At 40.3% G+C, this 21060-nt stretch overlaps 1 protein-coding gene and 1 long non-coding RNA gene across 2 annotated transcripts in view; one reads left to right on the forward strand and one right to left on the reverse strand.

Moving 5' to 3' along the window:
• Nucleotides 1-2234: 2234 nt before the first annotated feature.
• On the forward strand, nucleotides 2235-3142 carry LOC134199696 (uncharacterized). The gene is made up of 2 exons (XR_009974299.1): nucleotides 2235-2309; nucleotides 2589-3142. It is a non-coding gene; the product is annotated as an uncharacterized LOC134199696 (long non-coding RNA).
• Nucleotides 3137-21060, reverse strand: part of LOC101744766 (zinc transporter ZIP11) — a 68545-nt gene continuing 50621 nt past the window's right edge. Inside the window, exon 7 of the mRNA XM_004931471.5 lies at nucleotides 3137-6648. Coding sequence (XP_004931528.2) covers nucleotides 6570-6648 — 79 coding nt within the window. The 3' untranslated portion in view covers nucleotides 3137-6569. The remainder of the gene's footprint in view (nucleotides 6649-21060) is intronic.

The following is a 21060-nucleotide window of genomic DNA, read 5'->3' on the forward strand; positions in this document are numbered from 1 at the left end:
AACGCATTACTGCTTCACGGCAGTAATAGGCACCTACCCGTGCGGACTCACTAAAGGTCCTACCACCAGTACCTATACTATACAGCCAATTTCTTATATTCCAATTAATAGAAATTTGTATTTCACTATTCAGTCCGTGTATCCCCGTCCTTTGGATCGCACGACATGAGCTGAAATTGTGACAACACTAAAATCCGATTTTAAATTATTTCGTGTTTGGAAAATCACAATGGAATTGAGACATAGAACTAAGTCTCCATGTAGCTGACGCTAGTTACGTTTTTCATATCTATAGGCTTCGGTATAAGGAATAAAAAATGTGGTTTTATTAGTATTTGTTTGTTGCAAGTTTTTTACTTTTTTTTTTTATTGCCCTTGTAGGCAGACGAGCATACGGCCCACCTGATGATGAGTGGTTACCGTCGCCCATGGACTTCAGCAATGCCAGGGGCAGAGCCAAGCTGCTGTCTACCGCTTAATACTCTCCACAAGCCTCGTTTGAAGAAGGACATGTCGTAGTGCTCGGGGAACACCGTGGAGGGGAGCTCATTCCATAGCCGGATGGTACGTGGCAAAAAAGACCTCTGGAAACGCACTGTGGATGACCGCAGTGGTAGTATGGATGAACTCTACTCCGATGGCGGGCGGTGCGATGGTAAAAACGAGATGCCGGTATCATCTCGAACAATTCTTTAGAGCACTCCCCATGGAACATACGGTACAAAATACAGAGGGAACCGAAGTCCCTCCGCAGACCCAGAGGCTCCAAACGATCCGTGAGAATGGTCTTGTTCCGTTCTTGTTCGGCTTGAAGAGTGAAATTGGCTTTAGATCGGGAATCTAAGTTCATACTACACTTACCGATTATTGTAGAAACAGAATAGGAGAAGGCAATCAGTCCACAATAACTTAGCAAATGTTGCATTAATGCGTACACGAACGTGAACTTACAAGAAAGTTTTTATCAGAATGGTAGAATGTAGCTCGCCGTTATCTCTCTGTCGACCCACAGATATGATGAAGAGGCGTAACGAAGTTTGTCACTAATTGTTTTGGAGCACTTTATCTGCGAGTAAGTCAACATTGCCGTGTATTTATTACGTTTATTAATAATTTCATAAATATTACTAAATAATAATTGAAATCGATAATTTACTGACTGACGACCCCACAGCGCGTTTTGTTTCGGAGAATGAAACCGGTCGACGTACCAAAAAAAATGGACTTCGATTTGAGATATAAAAAAAATTACGATGTGTGGCCCATGGGCTCCGGAAACCACTTAACACCGGGTGGCCGTTAGCACGTCATCTAGAGAAATAAAAAAAAATTGGGTAATTGCACATACCGCCTAAGACTTTTTGTAACACTAATTTAAGGACAAGAGTCTCCTAAGTGTTCTTAGTCGGTGCGAATGTAAATCTGTAGATTCGGATAACCCTGTTCTTGTTCAACTAATCACTAGATTCTAGTGGTCGTCAGTTCCGCAGAAGTGTTGTCTTGACCTAATTTTTCTATCTCCATCTTCCTATAATACCTATTTTAGGGCGAGTTCTAAGCCCTTACGTATGGTCGTAAGAGGTCGCGTCCATCTGGTATTAAGCAGTACAAGAGTCATTTAACACCAAAACATAGTTACTGTCATGAGAAATAACCTCAAAGTCTTAGCATTAATGTTGTTATCCGTAAATGTTAACTGTATGTTTACCGTAAAATAAAACTAAGTAGTTCAAACAGTCATCCCACTAGTGGCAGTTATTTCCTAGAGTTTAAAGTTGATTTTCGTATCCTTTACAGCGACCTTACTTACTTACAGCGACTTACTACCACCTTTTTACTGGTGGTAGGAACTCTTGTGAGTCCGCGCGGGTAGGTACCACCGCCCTGCCTATTTCTGCCGTGAAGCAGTAATGCGTTTCGGTTTGAAGGGTGGGGCAGCCGTTGTAACTATACTGAGATCTTAGAACTTATATCTCAAGGTGGGTGGCGCATTTACGTTGTAGATGTCCATGGGCTCCAGTAACCACTTAACACCAGGTTGGCTGTGAGCTCGTCCACCCATCTAAGCAATAAAAAAAAAGTCCCTATAAATTACGAACACAAAGCTATAATATCCGATCAGATTCGATCATCGCATTTTCAGTCTAACACGAATCCATTGGTCTGTGAACGCCCCGTTTGGGCCCCGTTTATCGGCGTTCCCGTTTCATATACAACGTACAATCATACTATGAGGAAAAATACTTGTTATAAAAAGCGTACTTTGAGGCCGGGCGTCACAAGCGATCAGCCAGTGAAGACGATAAGAGGTAATAGTTAACTGTTTCCTTCCTTCCTACTATTTTTGTTTAGTAAACCGCCATCGAACCTAAATGTGTTTGTTGCTAAGCGCTAAAACGAATTAAATACAGTGCGATCTTATTGCGTTTAGTTGGCAACTCAGTGTTGCCACCTTAGAGGTGATTACCCTAACATTACTGAACATATGGATACAAGATGATTTGAAAATATATGAATAATGTATGGAGTTGATTTTGTCGAGATTTAAACCTAAGTAAGATCTTTTCTTATATAATTTATTTTCGTAGCAAGGCAGACGGCGACCAGGTCTTCACTGAGGTGCCATTGGTCCTCTCTGTCAGGTGGTGGTGTCAGACTGCTCGTACAGCACATAACACAGCTATTAGTTTATTTAGTGTATAGTCGGATGCTCGATTTAACAATGTATGGAAGTACAAAATAAGGATATATTATGGCAGAATTCGTCTCGATCGCTCCAAATAACCTACAATTGATATTCTAGGGATTAAAGCCAGACACAAGGTTTTCCTATAAAAATACTCGCTCTCCCATTCCTCTTTCACGGTGCAAACTTTGTTATAGTTAGTATTTGTATTGCGGATGTGAACAGTGACGTCAATATTCAATAGACTTCGCTTGTTTTGGCCGATTTCAGTTCTGGTTGGGTTTTTTTTTTCGTAGTAAGTATATGAGTATATCGTTTTGTATCTACGAGGGTGGCAGGAAGGAGGTGGAGGAGGGAGGAAGAAGAAGGAGAAAGCACATCGGTTAGTCAATGACGTTTTCATTTCAAAAATTACAACGGATATTATTATTTTTTAATAAAACAACGAAATGTGTAGATTTTTTTTTTTATTAAAAACAAAAATACCTTATACTACATACAACATATAAATACAATAAATTCGTAATTAAAACTAATGTTGAGCTTTGAACTATCGCAGGGTACGACGATGTACGTAAATGCTTAATAGTTTATTGGTAACATTAACGACAACTAATCATTCTAAATAAATGTATTATCCAATAATTTATTATTCAAATTTACCTAATAACTGTTCAAAGAATAAAAACACATGCGCGTCTGCTCTATATCGGGTGAAACATATGTATGTATGTACGTATGTGCGAGTGTTTAGAAGTTTGCAAAACATAAAACGTCAATTTTCTATAAATTTAACAATAAATGCATTTGCACATGGCATATTTAACAGTCTTAAAACTTATCTAATCGAACCATAGCTCTGATTTCGAATCAATTTATAAACTATGTATTTTGATAATTGCAATATCATCTAAAACTTTTTTAAAAGCATGTTTAATGTTTTTGTCAGCCAACAGCTCCGTTTCGGACAACATAGATAATTTAAAACAGCCATGTTAAATTGAAACATAAAATTTCTTGAAAATATTTTAAACAAATAAATTATATTTAAAAAAGCATGAAGCCATTTTCGAGGAAAAACGAAATACCGGAATTTATGAAAATTTGAAATGAAAGGAAATTCAAAATGGTTATTCCACAGGGAAAACATATTTGACCTTTGTTTTTGATTTACGGCAACGACTCGGCAAATGTATGTAATACATTATCCCATTGTATTATTTGCAGATGGGAGTACCGAAATTTTTAAAACAAATTATAATAATTATTTAGTGTTTATAATTAATAATTTTATAAGTAATGAATGTTAATAGATAAGATTTTTATTGTCTTGTTAAATATATAGTTAGGTATTAAGTAGATGTCCTCGTCATTTTCATACTTACAATACAAATTGAACCGTGTAACTAGCAGTTTGAAAATTACGTTCATCTACAACTAAATCTTGTTTGGTTTAAACGCTAAAAAAAACTAAAAGGGCGACCCAATTAATACATATAATTATAAATTCATTAAGTTATATATCATAATAAAATTGACATTATCATCTTAATACTAAATAATAAATTAACGAAAGAAGATTCAACCTAATTGAACTCGTATCTGATATGGAACTTGTTTCTGAGAACCTAAAACAAAACGATTTCGGGGTAAACCATACAATAATTGGCATTGGAGTATAATTATTAGTACTGCAAATTAGGTACATATGTCGACAGTCGCAATTTTCCTGTTTGTTTATTGAAATCTTACAATAAATACGAATCTCATAGCGATAAGCAATACCCGTCAAGATTTATTCAAAACTCGGTGTTGCCATTTAAAATAAAATAATCTACCATTTATATTGGAACAGACTATTTATTATACATTCCTGAATTTTTATATCACTGTGCCAATAATAGCATGGATTATGAAAATTTCTTAAAATAGTATTTGTCTTTTTGGTTTGTGTCATTTTGTTTAATCACTACTAAGACTTTTTATTAGAACAATGAATACTGTGTCATTTGGCACAGTTTCTGTACATATTGCACCTTAGTACTGAACTGTTACATTGTCTTCGTGAAAAAAAAAACCGCTATTAATATTAACCGTTATAACGGTGTTAACGGAAATTTCATATAACGTTTATAGGATCAAGAGTCGACATTAATAAAATATGTTTATAAGGAGAAATTTTGGCACGAAATGCAGAATTTTACTATGATAGTGCACGTTGCAAAATTACATATTACCATTATTTAACTTTAATATCTCGTCCGATGATTTATTTGAGTACTTACTGATTTATTTAGTATACGAAGAAAAAAGAAGGAAATTATGGTTAAATTACATATATATTTTTTATGCCCTGGTGACAGAGACCTTTAGGTCATTTAAATTACACATCGGGCGAGCTTGTAAAGATTATACAAGTGCATCAAAATTACTTTAAAATTTAATATATCTGTGGCATTCTATCGGTGCTTTATGTTGCACTAAGTAAATGTATAATAGTTTTAATAAATGTCTCATTGATCTGAAAGAAATTTTGTCTCGTGTTATGGATCGAGTTTAACTGGAATGTATTTGTATTTTAAGTAAAATTGATATGGTCACTACATACAAACCTAATGAAAGTTCTTGAGACAATGATGTTATTTTGTCATACATAAGGTTAATTTTGTGATACATTATGTCTTTGAACAAATAATATTGTTTTCGATAATATAATTAAGAAAAGAAGTTCATTCCTTTTTAGAGACATACTCAAAGCCGCTAGAATCCTGTACCATGATATGAATTGTATATTATGAATAAATAAAAAATTCTAAGTTTATTCATCTAGGCAATACAATTTTGTTGCATTTTTAAAAATTTTAATTGAACTTCAAGTAAATACTGCCAAAACGTTTCTGCGTTAGAAACGCATTTTGTCGCAGTTACGATAATATTTCAACAAATATAACGCTATTTCTAAATGTTTAATTTCAGTTGTTTGCAAGATTATAAACGGCTTAGACTTACTTTACGAATTGTCGATTCAAGAAAGGCGCTTAAAGCGATTGCAATAGAGATGAACTTTATATTGTAAAAGTTATACAAGAATTTAAATCAAATGCTCTTGAACTAAAGAAAACCATAAGACAGCGAAAGATATTGCTTTAATTTAAACATTACAAATGTTATTAGTGAAGTGAAGCAATGCTGACTGAAAGGGAAGCTTGAACAAAGAAATTTGAAGGTTAACGTTGAAAAAAGCAAAGATTTCTTCTAAGATACCGAGAAAAGAAAGTACGCTTCTCTTGTTAATAAATTTAAGTACTGATCGCAAAGTACACCTAAGAACTACCAAATTTAGGACAGTGGTAAATAATTCTAGAGATAGATAGATAGAACTTTCAAAATTAGTTTATTATTTAAACGGAAAAAAAAACGAAATATAAAAAATTCGCTAAGATATATAAAACATACAGGGTGTATTGAAAGCGAACTCTAAACGACAAATGGTGGAGTTAGTTACTCCTAACACGATATGCGAGTGAAAACATTCTTACAATAGACAAAGTGTTATTTACTAATATTTTTCTATAGCACGCAATGGAACGCAATTATAATCAGTTGTCATTCGAATTCTACCTTATAGTTAATACTTAACTGAACAACACCCTGTATGTATACATGAACAACCTTTGTTTGAATAGAGAAGCGGAAATCCTTAAGATTTATTTTCATTAAAACGGCCCTGCTATAATATTAGTAAAAAAAACATACATAATTTTTGCATCGCTATATTAAAATCAATTTACAGATTTAAAACGCGTAGGTACGTGGTTAAACGTTTTTTTGTCTGGTGGGTCGTCGAACGGAAGGCACGGAGTCCGGGTCCTAGGAAGCAACATTACCCGAGACCGACATCTAAGCACATCATCACAACGAAACCGACGATGCAGCCCCAAGTCGCAAGTTTGCCATTTCCCCTGCAACAAAGCATTCGGTTAGCCTAAATTCCAAAACTATCGCATGACGTTTGTATGAACCCATCATCGATGAACCTAACAAAATTATCATAGAAACTGTAGAATTACCACATAATCAAAGTTAAGTCCTCCGTGTCGTTCGGAGGACTTGAATAGAGATGCGACTGATAAAGCACATGATTATAATACGAAAGACGACGAATTTTTTTTATGATTGAAGGATCACTTGTGGCCCTAAGGCCTTTCCAGTTACACCAGGACAGGATTCGAACACCGGTGCATCGCTACATATGAATGCACCGGACGTTTTATCCTTTAGGCCACGACCACTTCAATTTACACGATACATAATTCTTTCGTGGATATGTTTAAGGTTCGAATTTCCATTTTTTTAATTGGTAACGACCAATAGGATTTGAATGTCGGCACAGTCGCATCGCTGGATACTAGTACACCTTATGTTTTGGCCCACTACTTCTTATTACTTCTTATCATGTTAAATGTAGTACATTACAGTACCTAATTTTATTTATAACAATTTCCCCAAAACTTTAATCTTATACCTTTAAACGAGCAATTCTTGTATATTAATAAATGTATAATCTGAATCTCGGAAACGGCTCCAACGATTTTCATAAAATTTACTATGCAGGGGATTTCGGGGGCGGTAAATCGGTCTAGCTTCGATTTATTTTCAGAAAATGTTGTTTTATTCGTGTTTTCAATAATAAACTCTTCCCGACATCTATTGGCGAATAATAATACTATTTTTCTTAATTGAGGGCAACTAACCGCTATAAGATGGCGTTATCAAAAAAAAACCGAGCAAGCTCGGTCTTCATCTGGTATTGAATTAAATGCTTCTTCATTGAAAAAAGACAAACCTTCCCATATAACTTACAACCCCAGAGAGGAAAATTTTTGTAAAACTCCGAAATACCTAAGTGTGCGAAATATCTTTAAGACAGAAACGGGTATAATATGAAATTGCGTGGTTCTTATTTCGAACGTTACGGATTGCCATACAAACGTTCATTCCTTATTTTAATCACTTAAGTATGAAATTTAGAAAAAAAAACGTTCCTAGCGGATGCTTCACTACATAGTATAAAACAAATTCGCTTTCTCTGTCCCCATATCCCTATATATTATGCTTAAATCTTTAAAACTACGCAACGGATTTTGATGCGATTTTTTTTAATAGACAAAGTGATTGAAGAGGAAGGTTTATATGTATAATAACATCCATTAAATAGTGTAAAAATCAATAATAAATTACAGTTTCCGAAGCGAAGCGAGGGCGGGTCGCTAGTAGAACATAAACGGTATCGATTGCTAAAGTTTGTAGTCTCAGTACTTTTTTAGACTCTTCGTTAATCAATCACTAAGTAGGATAATAGCATAGAGGCGGCATTATTGGTTCATAATATCATATATATTTATTAATCCAATATTTATTTCATGAATTCATAAATTCGCTAGAGAATTGGATTTTCGAGACAATTTACTGAAATAAAATGAAACTTAGATATGTACTAATAGTTTTTTTATTTTATTGCTTAGACGCGTTGACGAGCTCACAGCCCACCTGGTGTTAAGTGGTTACTGAAGCCCATAGAAATCTAAAACGTAAATGCGCCCCACACCTTGAGATATAAGTTCTAAGGTCTCAGTATAGTCACAACGGCTGCCCCACCCTTCAAACCGAAACGCATTACTGCTTCACGGCAGAGATAAGCGGGGTGGTGGTACCTACCCGTGCGGACTCACAAGAGGTCCTACCACCAGTAAAATAGTTGACCAGTTGACATTAACTGATTTTAAATTTCGATTTATGACATACGAATTACGCGTAAAATTGGCACAAAGCCCTAACCCATTGTTGAATTTGATGAGCAGGACGACATTAAAATTTCAATGGCAGAAAATGTTTGTAATATACACACTCAAACACACAGAAGGATCCGTTATAAAATGCTGTCGTCATACAATAAAAACCATTGACAGATACGTATAACGCGGTCTCGAATATCAAATAAGCATTGTTGTTGGGATATAAGAAAGGCCGATGGCGCTTGCGTCTCACGCACTCAGATTTAGAGAAACCCAAACGGCCGGTACGTACCACATGCTAACTGGAATTATTAACCATTACATTCAAACGTTTCCCGGTACTCGGCCGGGTGCTCGCAGTCGCTACTACTCGTTTATTCTGCCCGAGTAAACGCCGAAACGCTTAGCTATAAAGCTTACTCTGTGAGACGCAGCGCGCATATTCCCGCGTTGTTAGGTTTCCATGAAATAAAAAAAAAAAAAAAAAAAAAAAACAAAGCGAAATGTCAAGTAATAATTCTAAAGGTACTATAGAATACAGATTTACTAATCGAATAGCGTACAGTTAAAAATTTTACAGCAACAAAAATAAGTATTGTTTAATAATATTTCTGAGTATATAAAATAAAATTCACCCTCTTAAACGGAATAAAGAACGAAGAGTCCCTAAAAGTACTTTAGAATAAGTTGTTTCATACATAACGTGACCATACGTCCCGCTTTGGGCGGAATTGTCCCGCTTTCAGACTGTCCGTCCCGCTGTCCCCAAAAAGCGCAAAAATGTCCCGCTTTCATTTATCTGTTGTGCATGTGTTTATTAGAAACTTACTGAATATGTACTTACTTATCCCAAATCCTTATTGTATTACAAAATACATACTAAAGTAACTCTTAATTTTTCTGTAGAAAAGTAGTTATTTGTTGCGAAATTATAATATTTATAAATACTATTTTAAGGGCACGTTGGTGTAAGACTTAAGATGTCAGTGAGAGTAAGATACCATAATAAATTATTTTAAGTCATTTTTTAAACCATATTTTTTATTTTGCTCTTAAATATTACATCTTACCCCGACATACCCTATGTATTTATTTATATACGAAATTCTGTAGGCATCCCGCTTTGACACGAAAAAATTTTTGTCACGTTATTGATACAGGAAAATTCACGAAAAGTGAATTAATTTACTTGCACTTATATAAAGGACAAATATTTTCGTTTTAATGTTGGATAATTCATATTTACAAATTTTCTTCGCCCTCGTAAATAAAACGCGAAAAATATCTTCTTTCACTTTGACACTTGTTACATTCAGTTTGCTGTGCACGTCGAATGCGTGTCAGCAAACGGCAAAACCCAGAGCTTATCCAATACTTATCGCGGCTATTATTACTAGGCAATTCGGTAATCCACTAACAGTTTTGACATCCGCTCCGTGACAAAGCACCGCAGTATGTCACGTAAACGCGTTTTAATAATTGATAGTTCTCGTGTATTCTGGCCACGCACCTTGGGGAACCCCGACTCCACATGCACCTAAATACCATACGCTGACATCAACATCGAGTTTAATTGAGAATTCAAAGAGCGACGTTTGATACGACCGGTGTCAATTGTTTTAGCATTAAACGACCGTTTTAATTACCTAATACTTTTTCTACAAAAATTACTAACATAATATTATATCCTTAGGTTTTCGTAAACATAATTAAAAGCTGAATTTTGTTACCCATCTTGGGACTTGGTGTCGAACTTTTAATTCATCTTTCTCTACCTATTCGCTGGTAGCCTAAGGGGCTCTTGTGGACGGGTCCAATTGTACAATAGTTGTGCCATCTTTCGATATTTAGAGGTACCCACCCATCGCAGGTGAAGCAGCAAATTGGACAAAAATAAAATAAAATATTACGTACCGGTAATAGGTAATGCTCAAGCTAACAATTGACAGGAGACCGACAGAAAAAGGGTTCTTCGGAGTCCAAGACACATTTTAGGTAACAATGCCCGAGGTATATGGAGGTACTCAACATTATCGATTTCTGGCTAAATTTTTTTTAATTGCTTCGATATGTGGAAGATCCCGTGGTCCACCTGTTTACGCAGTCCATAGAGATCAGCAACGTAAACACCGCCACCCACCTTGAGACATGACTTCTAAAGTTTATGGTACAACGACTGCCCCGCTCTTTAAAACGAAACGCATTACTGCTTCACGGCAGAAATAAATACTTTATATTTGAACTACTATACACATATTGGGCGGCACGCGACACAATTTATGAACATGTCTTGTCGGATCCCCCGATCCACTCTCGGTGCTTTTAAGCTCTTAAAGCACCGGTCACCATCCTCGTCGAACTCGTCGACTATTATGAAGGGTTCGATATGCAAACTAGCTCATAGATTCAACCCACTGAGTTTATCACCATATCCTCTCAATGTGTCGCGATTTCAATTCGGTAGTAGATTTAGCGAAACACTGCTCTTGCTAGGGCCAGTGTTAAAAATTCTCTCAGGCTGAGCTCCTGAGCTCACCAACCGGTCCACACGAAGTTGGAAAAGTCCTTTAAGCTACCAAAGATTACGTAAGGGAAACAAAATAAAAACAATTTATGAACTGAGTACACGTGGTCCTCAGTCGTATCCGCATTAAATTTTGACTTCAGAAATAAAGTTGTTCTTCCTCAGGAAAAACAGTTGCTAGCGTTATTCTCTGATCCATAAACTACCAGTCAATTTGTAGGATCCCTTGGTATGTCAAATCATGCACCAGCGAATGTGTTGTCGTACCTATGATGGTGATATTCCCCGGTTTTGCCCGAGTCGTATTATTGATTATGATAAAAAGAATACTAAATACATATTAATCCAGGTTATAAATTTATATTTTTATGTATCGACTAGTATAGAGAAAGCTGCATATAATTTTTTAAAACTAGAAACGTAAAGTAGAAATGAGGAGACTACTTCTACTTAGGAAATCAGAATTATATTCCACTAAAGTAGTTTATTGATCCCGAATTGAAACACAGATTAAAGATACGTGTCGATCGTGCGCCCTGCTCGATTACAAGTGGTTCGCGGTATGTAGGTGCGAAATTATCATGGTAATTGTAGAAACTTAGATGCAGAGCGTGTAGTCATCGATAGCTGATTCTAAATTTTGTATATCTGGTGTTATCTTGACGTGTGCAGATTTATTAATCACAAGTTGAATCCGGGCAGCTTTGCGGGCACATCGTTGATTTGACTTCCATCCGATCGATGTCAACCTTTACCAAATCGCCCGACGAGACAATATGGAGATTTTCAGAAAATTTCATAGAAATCGGCCCAACCGTTTCACAGTCTATAGAGAACATAAGCTGACTTTTATATATACATATACGGTGGCAAAGATTATTGAGAATCTTTGTGCAAAACCAGATCATGGTCCGCTGTTAATTGTAACGGTCCGTTAATTGTGATATTTAGGTATACCTAATATATTATATTCATTGTTTCATGAAAACATCGAATATTGGGAACTAGTCGCGTATCTTTGATGGTACTATGACAGAAACTGTACCGAGTTTCAACACAATCGGATAAATGTTTTAGAAACGCGGATAGAACGTATGTTGTATAAATACAAAACATTGATTTTTATTTAAATAGATATCACATGCATACTATGTTCCCGAGACTGGATTATAAGTAAATACGTTGATACCACATAGCGTTACACGGGGCCGATTTAACTGTAATGGTATGCGGTTAGATTGTCTGAGATCGTATGTACTCTTGGGATTGTACTGTGGAGAAGTGCAGGACAACGTCTGGAGGTAGGTCAGGGAGTGTCAGACGGCTGGATTCCCAGACAGTGACGTCAGCGCATAGACAAACTAAAGCGTCGTCCCCAGCTTTATCCCGGCAAACGAACGTGTTATTTTATGTATTTATTGTTATTGAGGATGCCGAGACGGTGACAAGCCCACGCGTGGCGCTCTCAATTTACTTCGCGTTTCACGAGGCTGCGCCGCCCGCCCTCTTCGTCTGTATTTCCTGTATAGCGATTCGTAGATTTAGATCGATTATTAAGTATTAAGCACAAACTTTAAGTGTTTTTAGGATCATTCCAGGGGTATGTTGGGATAAATCTTAGACCGCTGCTTAAAACGGTCTACGATTTTTTTTTGTTTACTACTATTTTCCCTTATCCACGCTTATTATGATTAACATTTTATATTTGAAAAGTTCCTGGTTAGATCAAATCGAGTTTTGCGAACGAGGTTGTTTGGTTTGCGGATTCAGAGCAACGTTTTTAGAGGAAGGCCATTACGGTCGGGGAGTATTTCAGACGGAGAAACCGATATTCGTAATTTATTATCTGTGTAACAAATAGGAGAAACACGTTCGGAGGGCAATAAATGTCGGATTGGAAACGCGTCGCGAGGACAACGGCGGCGTCGCGTCCGGGCCATCAGACGGCGCGTCGCTATTTCGGGCCGAGTATTTGCGGAGCTCGCCGCTGCCGCATCGCGCCTACACTCCACATGCCACTTGCACTGCAAGAAACGCTATTATATCTCGCTGTCATTGCTGCTATTTTAGATGTCTATATAGGTTCCGAATTAGTATTGACGGTCTCTTCTCCCGCTTACATAATGTTATGTCTGGACTCGGTCTTAAATAAAGATTTCTAATCCAGACTCGTTGCTGGTCGGTTTTTTTTTATTTTCAGATTTATTCAACTCTCGACTGCAACGTAGAATGATAATATTTCAATAAGACTTTTATGATTTCTTATTAGATATATAGATACTGGGGGGTTGGTGCTTCCCGCTTCCGTAGGTTTAACCCGCGATTCCCTACAAGTGACCCCTGGGTGGTGCTAAACGGGAGCCGAAAACATAACCGGTGGTAGGACTTAGTCCGACTGGCTGGCGACCACCCTCCAACTAGAATCCGCCGCCAAATAGCCTAGCTGTGTTCCGGCGTGTGGGTTGGAGAGCCAGTTCTATCCCTTCCCTTTCCCCTTCCTTGTTGGGGGTGAGTCTTGGTTACGCCTGGAACTTGCGGAGCAGACGTGCGTGCGAACTCGCGGGGCGTGATTGTTTGACGGGGGTATAGGGAGACCCAGTGAAACGGTATCCGCTGCCGCCCGCCGGTCAGTAGGGGACCTGAACCCGGGTGTCTCTACTAAACTCCGCCCCGGGAAGCTGTCCCGCCAACCGGTGTAAAATTCTGCCGTGCGGTCGTCGTGCCGGAGTCGGAGACCGGAGTGGATCCCGGCGATCGCACGCAGAGTGGACTGGGGGCCCTTCCATGCCCTGCGTCGGTCTCTCACGCAACCCGTGGTCGAGCACGTACTATGTTCCGCGCTTCATTCAGGTGTTGCCTCGATCTCACCTCTAACATCCTACCTCTCCTAATCCTACTCTCCCGAAATATAACAACTTAATGAAGTCGAAAAAAAAGAAAAGGGTTTTACAGGCGGCTCCCCATTCCACATTTAATGTGGATTTCAGCAATGTCAGGGGCCTACATAGCAACCTTGACGCCGTACACCACCACCTTGAGACGGCGCAGCCTGCCCTGCTTTTTTTAACGGAGACGCAGATATCTGCTCCGGATGATACCTCATACCTTGAATACCCCGGCTACGTATTGGAGCACAACTTCCTGCGTAAAGCCGGGGTGTGCGTATTCGTCCGGGCTGATGTCTGTTGTCGCCGTCTTCGGGGCCTCGAACAACGGGACCTGTCCCTCTTGTGGCTGCGCGTAGATCACGGGGGCCGTAGCCGAATCTACGCGTGCCTGTACAGGTCCCACAGCAGTGATGCAGGTTCAGCTCTGTTTGAGCATGTGCAAGAGGGGACTAACCGCGTGCTTGAGCAGTACCCATCTGCGGAGGTGGTGGTTCTTGGAGACTTTAACGCTCACCACCAAGAGTGGTTGGGGTCCAGAACCACTGACCTCCCGGGTCGGACTGCCTACGATTTCGCCTTGGCCTACGGCTTCTCCCAGCTGGTGACACAGCCCACCCGTGTCCCAGATATCGAGGGGCACGAGCCTTCTTTGTTGGACCTTCTGCTGACCACAGATCCGGCCGGATACAGTGTGGTGGTCGACGCTCCGCTTGGATCGTCTGATCACTGCCTTATTCGTGCTGCCGTTCCACTCTCTCGTCCTGATCGTCGAACGACGACCGGGTATCGAAGAGTTTGGCGGTATATGTCAGCAGATTGGGATGGATTGCGTGAATTTTACGCATCCTACCCATGGGGGCGGTTCTGCTTTTCCTCTGCTGATCCTGACGTCTGTGCGGACCGTCTTAAAGACGTGGTGCTCCAGGGGATGGAATTGTTTATTCCCTCCTCTGAAGTGCCCGTTGGGGGTCGCAGCAGACCCTGGTATAACAATGCCAGCAGGGATGCTGCACACCTCAAGCGGTCCGCATACGTGGCATGGGATAATGCCAGGAGACGTCAGGACCCTAACATCTCAGAGGAAAGGCGGAAATATAACGCCGCTTCCAGGTCCTACAAGAAGGTTATTGCCAAGGCGAAGTCGGAGCACGTTGCTAGAATTGGCGAGCGACTGAAGAGCTATCCCTCTGGGAGCCGTGCTTTCTGGTCGCTCGCCAAAGCTGCAGAAGGAAACTTTTGCAGGTCTAGTCTCCCACCACTACGCAAGTCCGATGACAGTCTGGCCCATAGTGCGAAAGAGAAGGCTGACCTTCTGGTCAAACTCTTCGCCTCGAACTCGACTGTGGACGACGGGGGTGCCACACCACCGAACATCCTCCGGTGTGATAGTTCCCTGCCCGAGATCTGCTTTACACAGTGTGCAGTCAGGCGGGAACTCCGACTCCTGGACGTCCATAAGTCGAGCGGGCCAGACGGCATCCCTGCAGTGGTTCTGAAAACGTGCGCCCCTGAGCTGACGCCTGCGCTAACGCGTTTGTATCGCCTCTCTTATTGCACTAACAGGGTTCCGTCTTCATGGAAGACTGCCCACGTCCACCCTATCCCCAAGAAGGGTGACCGGTCGGACCCATCGAGCTATAGGCCTATCGCGATAACTTCCTTGCTTTCCAAGGTGATGGAGCGAATAATTAATATACAACTCCTGAAGTATCTGGAGGATCGCCAGCTGATCAGTGACCGACAGTACGGTTTCCGTCACGGTCGCTCAGCTGGCGATCTTCTTGTATACCTTACTCACAGGTGGGCTGAAGCCTTGGAAAGCAAGGGCGAGGCTCTTGCTGTGAGCCTTGATATCGCGAAGGCCTTCGACAGGGTCTGGCATAGGGCACTTCTATCGAAGTTACCATCTTACGGAATCCCCGAGGGTCTCTGCAAGTGGATCGCTAGCTTTTTGGATGGGCGGAGCATCACGGTCGTTGTAGACGGTGACTGTTCTGATACCATGACCATTAACGCTGGCGTTCCACAAGGTTCGGTGCTCTCCCCCACGCTTTTCATCCTGTATATCAATGACATGCTGTCTATTGATGGCATGCATTGCTATGCAGATGACAGCACGGGGGATGCGCGATATATCGGCCATCAGAGTCTCTCTCGGAGCGTGGTGCAAGAGAGACGATCAAAACTTGTGTCTGAAGTGGAGAACTCTCTGGGGCGAGTCTCCGAATGGGGTGAATTGAACTTGGTTCAATTCAACCCGATAAAGACACAAGTTTGCGCGTTCACTGCGAAGAAGGACCCCTTTGTCATGGCGCCGCAATTCCAAGGAGTATCCCTGCAACCTTCCGAGAGTATCGGGATACTTGGGGTCGACATTTCGAGCGATGTCCAGTTTCGGAGTCATTTGGAAGGCAAAGCCAAGTTGGCGTCCAAAATGCTGGGAGTCCTCAACAGAGCGAAGCGGTACTTCACGCCTGGACAAAGACTTTTGCTTTATAAAGCACAAGTCCGGCCTCGCATGGAGTACTGCTCCCATCTCTGGGCTGGGGCTCCCAAATACCAGCTTCTTCCATTTGACTCCATACAGAGGAGGGCCGTTCGGATTGTCGATAATCCCATTCTCTCGGATCGTTTGGAGCCTCTGGGTCTGCGGAGGGACTTCGGTTCCCTCTGTATTTTGTACCGTATGTTCCATGGGGAGTGCTCTGAGGAATTGTTCGAGATGATACCAGCATCTCGTTTTTACCATCGCACCGCCCGCCACCGGAGTAGAGTTCATCCATACTACCTGGAGCCACTGCGGTCATCCACAGTGCGTTTCCAGAGATCTTTTTTGCCACGTACCATCCGGCTATGGAATGAGCTCCCCTCCACGGTGTTTCCCGAGCGCTATGACATGTCCTTCTTCAAACGAGGCTTGTGGAGAGTATTAAGCGGTAGGCAGCGGCTTGGCTCTGCCCCTGGCATTGCTGAAGTCCATGGGCGACGGTAACCACTCACCATCAGGTGGGCCGTATGCCCGTCTGCCTACAAAGGCAATAAAAAAAAAAAAAAAAAAAAATACATTAATATCTGTTACGTGTATTATCACTTTTTTTTTTAGGATTCTAGGATTACTTGTGGCCCGGTGGCTTTTCCAGTTTCACCAGGACAGGTGGGCGAGGGGGAGTGGGATTTGTTAACAGCTGCCCAAGCGCCTCCTAAGGAGACCTAACAACTCAAGAGCAGCTGCTTCGCGAATGAATCTACTACCGAATCGGAATCGCGACCCGCTGAGAAGATCCGGCGAGAAACTCAGCGAGCTGATGCATAGGTTAGGTTGCACGTCGACCTCTTTGTCGAGTTCGACGAGTACGATTACCGGTGTCCCTAAGTCAGCTCCTAGTATTAGAGCTGAAAGCGTCTAATGCATAGGTTATTGAATCTGATGGACCCATAAGGACGTATCTGGGGCGTCGACGGTGACTGGCTCCTGCGTGATCAGGATTCGGGGATAGCGGCGCCAACGATAAGGCGATTATCATGACGCATAGCCTTATCGAAGTAGTCACTATCGTACAGCTACTACTACTGCTGCTACTTCCATGATGCAGCGACCCTAGCTGGATCATGACTTTGTTACCATTATTGTAATCGAATACAATTTGTATAACAAAATCCAATTTTTAATAATGTTTCTTTCAACTCTTTTTACGATCACAAAAGATATGAGCGATTGTAAAAGATAAACTGCTGTAGTTACCCGGTAGCTACCCCAAGTAAGTAGTCACAACCGAGTTCTACGTATACACGTAGATAGATCTTCTTCGTCTTTGTATACGGAAGGGAAACCAGACCGGCTCGGAACAATAAGTAAAATTGACAATGGCATCACTGTTTGTCGGGGGGAAACGGGCACAATCGGCGGCCTTCTATCTCACCCTAACAAACTTCAATTTATTTCTGTTACAACGAGAATAATTGACGAAACGAGCCCCCTTTATTTGTAACTGGATCACAGAGTTTTGGCCCCGAAATTATTGTTTTGTTAACATAAATAACTTAGACGAACAGTTGATGTGTTTCCCAGGCCGTCTTCCGTATATCGAACACGCAAAACTTTTAAATTCTGTTGTTGTTTCGTCCGAACAGAGAATCATTTAGGAAGTTAAAACCAATGGAAAAAGCTCCAAGAAGTGAACACGAATGGAGCTTTTGACTCTTGGCATATTTCAAAATAAAATTTCAACGACAAATTTTAATTTCATTGATGCATCGATATTACTACCAGCTGAGGCGTGGAGTCCACGGTCTCTCGTGAACACAGGCTACTACTGTTAGCTTCACGAAATATGAACTTGCTAAGTACAAGCATTTTTGTTTAGTTTGGCAAATGAAATAGAACTGTCCGTAATATAATGCAGCTACTCCGAGATTCGAACCCTCTTGTAGGTCCCAGTTTTTCTAGGCAACAGTACCTAACACATGTTGATCAACAACTTCATTAAAATTTCATTCATTTTTGTATTTCAAATGAAACTTTCAAAATCTTGTAAAACGAAATTTCTCTCAGTAGGACGTATTTTAAGTTCGCACGGGTAGTTTAATTTCTCTCATTTTTGCCGCGGAGCAGTCATTTTTTTAAATTCTTTTTTTTTTTTAAGTAGGAAGGATTACTAGTTGCCCGAAGGCCTTTTCAGTTTCACCAAGATAGGCAGGCGAGTGCGGTCTCGGCCAGGAGGGGTGGGATTCGCCAGCAGCTACCCGAGCGCCTCCGAAGGAGACCTAACGACTCAAGGACAGTTGCAAATGCATCTACCACCGAATAGGAATTGAGTTTTTCAAATTTTCCCACCCGTAAAGTCATATGAAGGCTAGAGAGCCTTAGAAATTGTGGACTGTCTGTCTGACTACTTTCCTGTCCGTTACAGCAATTTCACAGTTTATTTTCTTAAGTACTCACTTTTACTCAATTATATGCTCAATTTCTTATGTTAAATACTGGTGCCATATCTTGTTGCAAGTCTCCATTGATGATTACTAATATTCTGCCTTGAAGCCACGATGCACTTTGATTTGAAGAGAAGGATAGCCGACTAATGTAATTGAGACAATAATCATTTGTCTCGTATTCGTATTGATGCTGTGTTTATTTAAAACCGGATGGGCTGCGAGTCCGTCTGACAAAAAGCTAGGTTTATTGTACAAAAACTCCCGATTCCAACTTTATTGTGTTGTTCAAATTTGTTTAACCTCATAAACGATACATTTTCGGTAGGCAGCGGCTTGGCTCTGCCCCTGGCATTGCTGAAGTCCATGAGCGACGGTAACCACTCACCATCAGGTGGGCCGTATGCTCGTCTGCCTACAAGGGCAATAAAAAAAAAAAACGATTAAGATCGTTTAATGTACACGGCAAGGGTTATCTTCTCGAGGGATTGTTTCGACGAAGGCGTGATCTTGTAACTACCAGTTTAGATCAGTTCAAAAGTCTTAAAATAGTCTTTGTATTTCTGTAGAGGGGAATTTGGTTGGCTTGCATTTGAGTCGACTATTATCAAAGGCGGCAATCTGACTTTTGGACAATGATTGGTAAATCAGAAAAACGAATTATTGACTTTGTATTCCATCGGCAGTCACAAAACTCTTCGGAACGACATCTTAGATAAATAACAGGTTAACTATTAACCTTTATTTAATGCAGGTTTTGAACCGTATTCTTTGAAGGAGACGATTATATTCAAATCAATCTGTATTGACATATCAATAAATTTTTTTTGTCCAAATGCACAGATTTCCACCTTTGATAATAGACGACTCATTTATGTAAAGGGGAATTTGGTTCGATCGCATGTCTCGTGATGATTACGTTCTCAATTTACTTAACATCCGCATTATGGAAAAATAACAAAACATAATCCATTAAATTTGCATTTATACGATAACAGGAGTTAGTGAGTTTATAATATACATCACGGACTACATAATTCATGAGATTAATTCATTTAGTTTTAGCTTGAAAGTTGTCTTTCGTGAAATCACGCTAATCAAATAATCTGTTTTTTTTTTTAAATATTATTATCGGAATAGATATTGAAAGATACTTTATGTTGATTTTTATGATTTTCTAATACTTTATTTAGTACCAACTTACACACAGATGGCTGTACAATTTGTGTAGTTCCCAAATTAAATGTTTATCTCGATAACTCTTGGCGTTCGATATTGGGGCTTTTAATCTGTCCCTGAATGTATAGTCCACGCAATAATTTACCGTGACATCTGTTAAGCTATTTAAGGGGGCCTTACACGCTCATTGAAACCACATTGAACCCCACGTTTTCGTCCATTACCAACGAAGAGGGTTCAGGGAACGTTTCTTCACACACATTACATAAATCTGAGACTTTGAACAGTTGTGAATCTGTTTAGACATTGTCGAGATTGTTTCAAGAACTTTGAAACTGTTATCTTTATTAGGCGTCAGCCTTTGAGATGTGGTGCTGGGGAAAGATGCTTTGTATTCCGTGAACAGAATATTGGATTAACGTTTCAATTTTGCGAGAACTCAAGATTTTCTCGCGGCTGTCATCCGAGTGTCTTCACAGAGTCCTTGAATAATTCGGTCACATTGCAAGGAACGTTGGAAGCAAGCGCGAGAGACTCATCGTGACCAGTAAATTGGATGGGAAAAGGACTCCGGGTCGCAGCTCAATATGTTGGTCCGACCAGACACCGCTCTTGATTCCACAGTTCACAACGCCCTTCACACCGCCAGAGACAGACAGAGAAAGGTCGTACGAGAGAAAGTGATACAAGATTGTGGTCACGGTCTCAGCATTGAGGAATACGGCGCAGGGAAGATTTTTTTGGCATTTTCGATAGGTACCCACATTTTATATTATTGATTGATATATTAACGATACCTTTAGCAATCTCGGATCTTAAAGCTCCAAATTTCAATAATAGAAAATGTGTACTCCATTTTGAAAAGCCTTATTTTAATCTGCATATTTGGAAGCCCATAACGGTAATGTGTACCTATGAAGATTAATGATTACTAGGTACATATTTTTACGGGTATTCTGGGCTGTTGTTAAGACTAACGTTAATAGTTAACGTTAAGAGTTTACGGTAGGCAGCGGCTTGGCTCTGCCCCTGGCATTGCTGAGGTCCATGGACGACGGT

The sequence above is a fragment of the Bombyx mori genome, chromosome 11 (genome assembly GCF_030269925.1).
Source record: "Bombyx mori chromosome 11, ASM3026992v2".
Taxonomy (NCBI): domain Eukaryota; kingdom Metazoa; phylum Arthropoda; class Insecta; order Lepidoptera; family Bombycidae; genus Bombyx; species Bombyx mori.